Source organism: Oreochromis aureus, linkage group 3 (genome assembly GCF_013358895.1).
Source record: "Oreochromis aureus strain Israel breed Guangdong linkage group 3, ZZ_aureus, whole genome shotgun sequence".
In the NCBI taxonomy this organism is placed as follows: domain Eukaryota; kingdom Metazoa; phylum Chordata; class Actinopteri; order Cichliformes; family Cichlidae; genus Oreochromis; species Oreochromis aureus.
In genome coordinates this window covers 49,157,154-49,167,373 of record NC_052944.1, presented here as the reverse complement: position 1 = coordinate 49,167,373, position 10,220 = coordinate 49,157,154, and the positions used below count along the sequence as shown (strand labels likewise).

Below are 10,220 nucleotides of genomic sequence, written 5' to 3'. Positions count from 1 at the left end.
CAATGTAGGAGTCGGGGCGGTCCTTTCCCAGCAGGAGGAGGCCGGAGAACGAGTGGTGGCATACTTCAGCCGTGCTCTGGGGCGAGCCGAGAGGAACTACTGCATGACTCGGCGGGAGCTGCTGGCCATAGTGCTGGCGGTGCGGCACTTCCGGCCATACCTGCACGGCTTCCGGTTTCTCCTGCGCACTGACCATGCATGTCTGACTTGGCTCCTGAACTTCAAACACCCAGAAGGTCAGGTAGCCCGCTGGCTGGAGGTCCTTCAGGGCTACGACTTCGAGATCCAGCATCGGGCAGGTCGACAACATGGCAATGCTGATGCCCTCTCCAGACGACCCTGCGTGGCCGTTGAGTGCCGCTACTGTCTGCGACAGGAGGAGCGGGCCCAGGAGGCGCTGTGGGTGGAGCGGAGGGGGATGGCACCCATTGACCACGCAGCAGCTGAAGCGGAAGCAGGAGGCTGACGCGACGTTGGTTCAGGTGGGGGCCTGGCTGGAGGTGGCGCCACGCCCAGACTGGACGGGGGTGTCGGGGCAGGAGCCCTAAGCGAAGGCCTACTACTCCCAGTACAACAACCTGGAGACCCACGGCGGCCTCCTGTACTGGAGATGGCGGGCCCCCGGGCACGGCAGAGATCTCCTGTAGCTGTTGGTGCCTCGGTCGCTGTGGTCGCAGGTGCTCGAGCTTGTCCATGGCTCGGTGGGGGCCGGCCACTATGGGAATGCCAAAACTCTCCGCCGTCTCAGAGGACGGTTCTACTGGCCTGGCTGTCAACGGGATGTGGAACTTCATGTGCACTGCTGTGACACCTGCATGGCACAGAAGGGCCCAACTCAACGCTCCACTGCCCCCCTTCAGCAGTTCTTGGTGGGGGCCCCGATGGAGCGAGTGAGAGTGGACGTCCTAGGGCCTTTCCCCATTACGGAGTCAGGGAACCGGTATGTGTTGGTGGCTATGGACTATTTCACAAAGTGGCCGGAGTCCTACGCGGTGCCGGACCAGAGTGCATCGACGACGGCGGAGAAGCTGGTGGAGGAGATGTTCACCCGTTTTGGGGTCCCGGCTGAGCTCCACAGTGACCAGGGGCGTAACTTCGAATCGAAGGTCTTCGGGGAGATCTGTCGGCGGCTGGGGGTGGAGAAGACGAGAACCACACCGCTCCACCCGCAAAGCGACGGCTTGGTTGAGCGCTTTAACTGCATGCTGGCCACCCAGCTCGCGCTTCTCACTAGCCGCCACCAGCGGGATTGGGACCGACATCTGCCCCTGGTCCTTTGGTCGTATCGGACTGCGGTTCAGGAGTCCAGCCAGTGCACACCTGCCGCTTTGATGTTTGGACGGGAGCTCCGGATGCCTGTGGATCTGGTGTTCGGGTCCCCCCCCCGAGCCGGAGATTGACAGTGGGCCAGAGATGGACTACTACAGGAGGCTGAGGGAGCGGCTGCAGGTGGTTCATGACTACACCCGCCAGGCCCAGGCCAGCGTCGGAGTATGACAGAAAAGAGCCTACGACACCAAGTGCCGAGGGGGGGTTTTCGTGCCTGGCGACAAGGTTTGGGTGTACTGCCCGGTTCGCAAGAGAGGAGTGTCCCCCAAACTGTGCAGTCACTGGCAAGGGCCGGCAGAGGTCGTGGAGCGGCTAACAGAAGTGGTGTACCGTATTCGCATGCCGGGCCCGGGGTGCATGGTGGTGTTGCACAAGGACAGACTCTCACCGTACCGCTCGCTCGCTCCAGCAGACGCCGGGGCAGGGGATGCTGGTGGCACCCCATGTTCTGATACGAGTGACTTTTCCCCCGCCGGTCAAGATCGGCCGGTGCGCCAGAAGAAGACACTTGGACATTTGCAAGACTTTGTGTGGGGTAATGGGGTTGTCGGGGATGACTGACCCCTCAGGTGGGGGCTATGTAGCGGGTCAGGGCTGTTCGGGGTTTTGTTATTGACATTTATGTTCTGTTGTCATGTTGCCATGGTTACAGGTGACGCGCTCTCTCTGCGACTGTGTGTTTCCGGGTGAGAGAGCGCCTTTTTTTGTGTTGTTGTTGTTGTTGCCACGCTGAGCGTTGGTGTTAGCTGTGTGTGCTCTTCGGCCGAAGGCTAATAAATGGCTGTGCTCCCTGGCTAGCTCACGGGAAGCAAGACCAAATGAAACCTCTGTCTCCTCCTTGTCTGAGCTCGCCAAAATATTTATTTGCATTGTTTATTCCTTCAGAAGAACAGTAACAAAGTTGGGTTTTTTCCTTTAATAAGCACAGGTAGGTGCAGGTAGTTAGTCTATCTCTTGGGTGAACCTGGAGCTGTGCGAATGCCTCGTGTAAGCTGTGCTATTTGACATTTTTTCTTTTCTATGACAGCTTGATGTGGGTCCCATAGCCTTCTATTGGAGCGGTAGGTCACAGAAAATGTTCCGCTTGCGTTTTGGTAATTTGGTAGAGGTTTAAAGTTATTTGTAGCCCTGTAGGAAGAAAATATTGTGTTATTTCTGCAGAGAAACTTGTAGCGGACTCTGCCACCACTTGCCGATACTTATTAGGGTGTGACCCTAACCCTAGATATGAAGCAAGGTGGGAGGGATATTCCTGCTGAGGTCAGTTGTTCAGTGTAAGTGATGTCCTGCTTTAATTTAGAGATTTCAGAGCTGCTGCTTTCCCTGGGTGGATTTCTGGCTGCTGGGCCGAGGTCCTTATACACCACTGGCTATTTTCATTTGTTTTTAAATTGGTTTAACTTGACAGGAGCTGAAGGCTATTATGGAGTAGATGACCCGCTCCACCTCCTGAGCTATAGTCACCTCAGTAGTGTTGCTAGCAGGAGTTTAAGTAAATTATGTAGATATATTCATATTCATTCATTTTCTTTTCTACTCACAAAAAGCATGAATTCAGTTTCCTTGTTATTAAGGGTCAATTTATTGATATCAAACCACATCTTAAAAATTTCCAGTTCATTCTCAGTTGCATACAAGAGATTCTTTACATTTTATGTCCAGAACATAATAAATTTGTATCATCTGTATAAACAACACAGTTGTCCATTTTCCAACCAGTAATAGGCTACACATCTTATTCCATATCTCTCTAGTTTCCTGAATAACTGATATGCTCTACAGTATGAAAAGCTCTCTGTAGGTCAAGATAAAAAACATCAGAGAATTCATCATTTTATTGATTTTAAAAGACTATGAAACTTAGATTGACTCTCATCAACACAGCGTCAAAGCAGTTTGAGAATTATTCACAATGTTTAATCTATCGGTTAATTTCTGCTACAAACTCCCATCGATCTTACTGAGTTTACGAGACATCACACACTGGACTGACTGAGAGACATGAACTACTTTTTGTGCAGGTTTTCTTGTATTTAAACAATATTTTCTTCTATGTAAAGGAAGTAAATAAACAACAGAAAGGAAGAGAAACCTGCCAATTCAGAAAATAGAACAAACTACATAATATGTAGATTGTTCTACTTAAACTACATAAGACTGGCCCCCATAAAATCCAAATCTTTAAGAAAGGAAAATAAATAAATTTCCAGTGTTGTTGTCGTTTAAGCAATGAAAAAACTTGAGGCCCTAAACCAGTTGAATTATTGCTTGATTATGTTTATGATCATTACTTCCTTTACTTACTTTGGGGTCCAGTGGAAACTGTTTTGAAATAAATTCCTCACATGTCACTCTGATCTGTTCACAAAGACTCAACAGAGAAAAAGTGTTGCATTGCTTTGAATACAGTTTCAGGTAAATTTACAGGTAACTACAGACAATCAATCAGAAGATGTCAGACTCGCACCCATAAAGTGATCTCTGTGCAGAGAAGAAACAGCACAACAGTGAGCTCTCAACAGCAAAGAGAGACAAGAACAACAAACTGGAAGCTCAAAGGTCTATTTGACTTTAATCAGCTCTGCAGTGGCTCCATCTCCATAAAGATAAAGTCCAGCATAGAGCGGCTGAGTGAATGTGGTCTGGACTCTGTGGAGGAGAGTCGTGGTTTCAGAGACGCTGTAGAAAGACAGAATACCTGCTCTGTGATCCAGGTACACTCCTACTCTGGAGGACCGAGGACCTGAGAGGACAGTTTGGACTTTGTTGTGCCAAAAATTAAAACTGCTTGTGTCACAACGTAATGTCCAAGATTTGTCATTGTATCGAAATGCACATTCATCGCCCGTCCCTGCTCTGCTGATATTCTTGTATGCAACTGCTACATCAACTCCTCTCCCTGTCCACTCCACCTCCCAGTAACAACGTCCAGTCAAACTCTCTCTACTCAGGACCTGATAATAATATGTGAATCTGTCTGGATGATCAGAATAAGACTGTTGTTGGAACATAAATGTTACTTTTCTGTTCCCCTCAGATAATAACAGATATGTGTTTGCTGTGTCTGGATCCAGTGTGATTTCATGTGAATATTTTAAGAATTCAGCTCTGGTCTTTGGCTCTGGTGGTGAGAGTAAAACATCCACTTCAGTGACTGTCAGTGAGATGTTTGTCCATTCCTCTCTCAGAATGTCCTGTAGTTTATCTCTGGTCTCTGACACAGCTGCTGTCACATCCTCAAAGTAGCTCAGAGGACGAATATTGATGCTGGATGAGTGTGTAGACTCACTGAGTGCTGACAGTGAGGGGTAGTTGTGTAGAAACTGGTTGTGATCCTCTGTGTGTGAGAGCTGCTCCAGCTCGCCGTCTTTCCTCTTCAGCTCAGCGATCTCCTGCTCCAGCTTCTCCTGAAGCTCTTTGACTCGACTCACTTCAGTTTCCTGCTGGGATCTGACCTGCTGCTTCACATCAGAGCTTCTTTTCTGGATGAGACGGATCAGCTCAGTGAACATCTTCTCACTGTCCTCCACTGCTTTATCAGCAGAGCCATTGATGGCCTCCACCTCCTGTTGAAGCAGCTTCACATCTTTCTCTCGCTCCTGGATTCTCTGCTGGATGTTTAGTCGTCTCACCTCGAGCTCCTTCTGCTTCTCAGTCCTTTCTGCTGCAGCTGGGACTGTTTCATGGCTTTTATGTTCATCCATCAAGCAGAGATAACAGATACTCTGCTGATCAGTACGACAGAAAATCTTCATCACCTCATCATGACGAGAGCAGATGTTCTCCTGGAGCTTCTTGGAGGGGGCCACCAGCTTGTGTTTCTTTAATGGAGCTGCATCATAGTGAGGTTGGAGGTGTTCCTCACAGTAAGATGCCAGACAGACTAAACAGGACTTGATGGCTTTCAGCTTCCTCCCAGTGCAGACATCACAGGCCACATCTTCAGGTCCAGCATAGCAGTGATCAGCTGGAGCAGCTTGGAGTCCAGTCTTCTTCAGCTGCTCCACTAAAGCTGCTAACACGATGTTTTTCTCCAGGACAGGCCTCGGTGTGAAAGTCTTCCTGCACTGAGGGCAGCTGTGGATTCCCTTCCTGTCCTCTTCATCAAAGTGGGTTTGAATACAGTTCATGCAGTAGCTGTGTCCACAGGTTGTAGTCACTGGATCCTTCACTAGATCCAAACAGATGGAACAAGAAATTGTTTCTCGGTCCAGCTGAACTCCTTTCTGCGCCATTTCTCCTCTCAGTCTCTCTTTGGCAGAAACGAAAGCATTCTGACCTCTGATCTCATAACATACTTTTCTGCAGTGAATGGAGCCTGTCGGCTCATAAACGTTGCAACATTTTTGTTATACCCATCTTCAAACTGCAGATCTAAAGGGGAGGGAACAAGGAAATATATTCACAGTGTTTCAGGAAGAAGAGGGAGGAGTTATCAGGCTTTGACACAGTCCAGGAAGTGGAGCAGTTTGACGTAGACGCTGTTTGTTTAACACTTTGAACATGAACAAAGGAGTCGGATCAGTTTTTACATTTATAATATATGAAAAACAAGTAAATAAAAAGCTGTCACAGCATGGCACATATTATACCATGAATTGTTTCTTGCCCCACATATGTTGCTGTTCATGTTTTTCATTTCAAAAATGTTCACATTTAGACAGAAAAATCATTAAATATTACACAGTTATTAATCCTTCAAATATGAGACATTTGGCTTTCAGACACAGAGCCAGTGTCTTTATCTTTACTGCAAGTATTTTTGTGTTTTACACTGTTGAATATCAAGTTAAATATCCTGCAAAATGTGAACATTTACAGAATAAAAGGTCAGAATGTGTAGAACAGGGGTTTTTTTTCACTCATAAAATGTTTTCACATTCTTGTCTTTTAAACTCGCAGATACAGAAAAAAATATTTGCAAACAACTGATATTTACACAAATATATTGAGAGCTGGAGACTTGCATTTCAAATTTTACTCTTATTTATTATTTGTACTACTTGGAACCACAACTCTGTGGCTCCAACCTCAGATCAGTGAATACAAGTGCTCATCATGATCCGGGGTGTCAGTGGTGTTTTGGGGAATGTTTTCTTACTCTGTTCAAAGCTCAGGTCCTGCCTCCAGGTGAAGTTCTTGGTCTACATCTGCCTCTCTCCACATGTGGCTCATCGTAGGCAATCAGTGTGGAAGTTTTATGGTCCACCTCAGAGTATTTGCCAGATTGATGGGTCTGTCTAGCACAGGCCCACCGCTGGAACGAGACAATTTAACTACACAGCAAAAGCATTGAACACCAAGTAGGCAAAGTTCTTTGTGTTACTCGTGCACCGGACCGGAGCCAGATGTAGTTCCGCCCACTTGACCTCTGTCGGACTCTCAGCCAGGTTCCCTGTAGCACATCTTTTATTGTGGTTACATGAATATGCATGGGTTCCTTAACATATGACGTTTCACATAGGTATACATGCGGACAAAGAATACCTTGTATGTGTGTCGTGTAGGTATGTGTGTGTGTGTGTGTGTGTGTGTGTGGTCAAGATGTGAACCTGTGAAGACTCCCCAAAGCTAGTGCCAGGAGTCTAGCGGTCCATCTAAACAAAAGGCTCTTATACTTAACCACATACAGAGTAGGTGTCCTCCTATACCATAAATCAGTAAGAGCAGATATAACCTCTCTCCTGACCTTAAGTTGTGTGTGCATGCCAGGGTGCTCTGGGAGGCACACAGAGTGTCCACAGACTACTACGGATCAAACCTCCATTATTATGCAATCGGTATTAAACTCTAAGCATATATGAGTAAATATTTCAAAGCATAAATGACAATCCATTATATAAACCTGACACAGATTTTCATCTAAACAGTAGTTTTAAATTAGCTTCCATGTTCTGCTTGCTCCAAGTGTTCCTCTGTTTAATTTTGCCTTATTTGTGTCTCCAGTTTCCTGCACCTCCAGATCATTATCCACTCACCTCCACTCTTATCTGGATTTCTTCTGACACTGGTCTTTCCGTCCAACCAGCTGCCTGCCTGAATCTTACCTGCCAGTAGGCGTCGCTCTGTTTCACCCATCTTCCTGTGGAGAATCTACAAACCCACCTGCCTGCTTTCCTGCTCACTGTAACCATCCATCAGTCCAGAAAAGAAGGTCTCCCTCCCTCCAAACCCAGATTCACCAGCCTGTCAAGGAAGCAACCTTCTTGCAGTACAACTCACCTGCACTGGAAATAATACCGCTCTCCTCTGTTACAGTGGATCCAGCCTCTCAGAAGTTTCCACCTTGCCACATTTTACACCTCTCTGTCTCTGTATTTAATAAAATCAGTTTGAGGTTGAAACAGCCGTGACTTGAGTCTGCTTGTGGGTCCACTTTCAATGCTGGCCTCTCAGCACTGAAAGCTTGACTTCTCCCTCTCGAGTCTAAAATTCACGCATTGTGAGCTTCGACTTTTGCAGCACTTCTTAAGAGAAATCTGGGACAAAAATTGTACCTGTAGCTGAATGGGGACAGGGGGTGGTGAGGGGGTTTGTGTGATTGAAGGCAAAGAGACCATAGGAATGGAGGTCAGCCAATCAGAATGTTGATAACTGGTACGTATAGGGCTTTGGAGCGTGATGTCACGTGGCCACGCCCCCTCCCGCCATGACAGTAGGCCAAAGAAAGCACACGGAAGCGTCAGCTATGGTTCGTACGTGCTGTGTTGTCGGTTGCAACGTTAGATCACATGATAGGGAAGGCAAGAAGCTGGAAAATGGGCTCTCTTTTCATCGTTTCCCCTCCTGGAGGCAACGGGAGGGATTTCATGTATCTGATATTACTAAACGAATACGTCAGGCTTGGATTGCAACGGTCAGACGAGCGGATATCGAGTTCTCTGCCATTCCCAATTTTTTGTTGGTTTACTCGCGGCATTTTCTTTCCGGTGAGTTATAAATAAATTCATATCTCTCTTAATAGGCTTTTAGTGTTATTTTGAATGCGCTGAGGTCATAGATAATTAGATAAAACATCCTAATGTGTGATGCTGCAGAACCACGTCATGTTGATGGAGTAGCTTATTATTTGGCATTATTGCAGGCAAACCAGCATATGAAATGGATGTAACAAATCCAGACTGGGCTCCAACGCTGCATATGGGGCACGACGACATACCTGTGTCAAACTCGGACCGGCACGCAAGGCGAATGCAACGAAAGCGAAAAACAGCACCCATCAGAGGTACCCCCCCCCCCCCCCCCCCCGCAAAAAAAAAAAAAAAACATACAAAATTGCGCTCATTGTACGCTAAACTGCACATAACTTTCAGATGAATCACGCACCTGGAATACTGGTGTACATTTACCTTATGTGTATGCGCTACTTTTGTCTTACAGGCTTTCGTTATGCAGCTGCAGAGTCTGAAGGTGTGCCCCGTGCAGAAGTAATGGATGAAGATCTGACAGACACAACACTGCTTGATAAGAATGTTAAGGTCTGCTGTGTTTTAGTGAATATGTGCCACAGTGTGGTTGTCAAACCAGGGCCAAATGAAACTTGCTCTTGTTGAATATTCATAAAACTGCTGTGTTGCATGTACAGTTCATTGTAAATAATTGTACTTTCTGTAAAGTGGTTTCAATAAAACAGAAAAGTATGTTTTTTGGGGGTTTTTTAATTCAAGATCTGTTCACATGTACTTTGCATTTCATGTGTATGTACTTGCTAACTATTTACATGGCAACGCAGAGCTGGCATCAATCGTGAATCGTCATATATGGTCAACGTACTCACAACGTGGAGGCAGGAATTTATAATTCCGAAAATGATTCGCCGTGTATGCGCTGACTCCACAGACAAGGTACGCGCAAATATATGGATAGGACAACGGTGGTAGGCTGTCTGGGTTTCCACTCCACTGCCTTTTTTCATACGGGTCCACATTACCGATGCACGCTATTTTTTTCCAAGTACCGTCTCTTGGCGTCTGGGCGCAATCGGTCGCGATACAGCGCTTTGTCTTTTGTGCTGATTTTAAGCATGGTTCTGGCAGTCCTGCTTCCAACACAGTGTGTTTGTTTTGATTTGTAGCCTTCTGACATGGGGCCGTGATCCCACAATGCGTTGCGGTGTGACGTGAACTCCAAAGCCCTATTGCTATAGCTCTTTGTGTTGTGTGTCAGGGGCGATTTTAGCCCATTTTTGGGGCAATATTTGCTGTTTGTGTGACACACTACTAAAAATATAAAAAGCATACAGTACTTAATTGAGAGAGAACATTTTAACAACAAAAGTATAGATAAGCCCCCCCCCAGCTCGCCTCTCCCCTACTCTGGCTCTAGCGCCCTTTCTGCCAGAGCGATGGTAGCTGAGACGCAGCGGAGCGGAGGTGTGAGTGCCTGGCTTAAAAAAGGACATATTAGCAGCATTTAACCTTCAGTTACTCTTTATATAGTTAGCTAGGAGTCAGACTATGTTTGTTTTTAGCTGAAAAACATTACACCAGGTAACCTGCAGTGTTGAAAAGGTGTTTTCCGACGATGTTTGCAACCCTACAATCCGTCCTGCTCTGAAGTAAAATCAGCTACATTTGACCGTCCTGTTGCTCCTATTGAAATTTATATAGCCTATTAAATCTAAAACTTAAAATTGTAGCCTGTTGTTGTTACCACTGTCCTGTTTGGAATGGAATGAGAGAAGCTGCTTATTTTGTCATATGTGCATGTGCCAATATTAAACCCAAGGTACTAACTAGTTAACTGACTGGATGCCCATTAACCTTATAACTCCTGTTGTGTGTGTCTGTGTGTGTGTGTCTGTCTGTCTGTCTGTTTGGAAAGAAAAGCCTTCAAACACTGTTATTATTATAACATGAACACATACAAATAAAAAAAAACCTTTTCCCTCT

At 46.4% G+C, this 10,220-nt stretch overlaps 1 protein-coding gene across 1 annotated transcript; it reads right to left on the bottom strand.

The window, feature by feature from the left end:
* Positions 1-2,897: 2,897 nt before the first annotated feature.
* Positions 2,898-5,580, bottom strand: LOC120439467 (tripartite motif-containing protein 16-like). The gene has a single exon (XM_039610481.1). It carries the CDS (start codon positions 5,562-5,564, stop codon positions 3,891-3,893), a length of 1,674 nt encoding a protein of 557 aa, XP_039466415.1. The 5' UTR covers positions 5,565-5,580; the 3' UTR covers positions 2,898-3,890.
* Positions 5,581-10,220: the final 4,640 nt, after the last annotated feature.

Coding starts and splice junctions, on each gene's coding strand:
- LOC120439467 (XM_039610481.1), bottom strand. CDS start 5,564: ATGGCGCAGAAAGGAGTTCAGCTGGACCGAGAAACAATTTCTTGTTCC.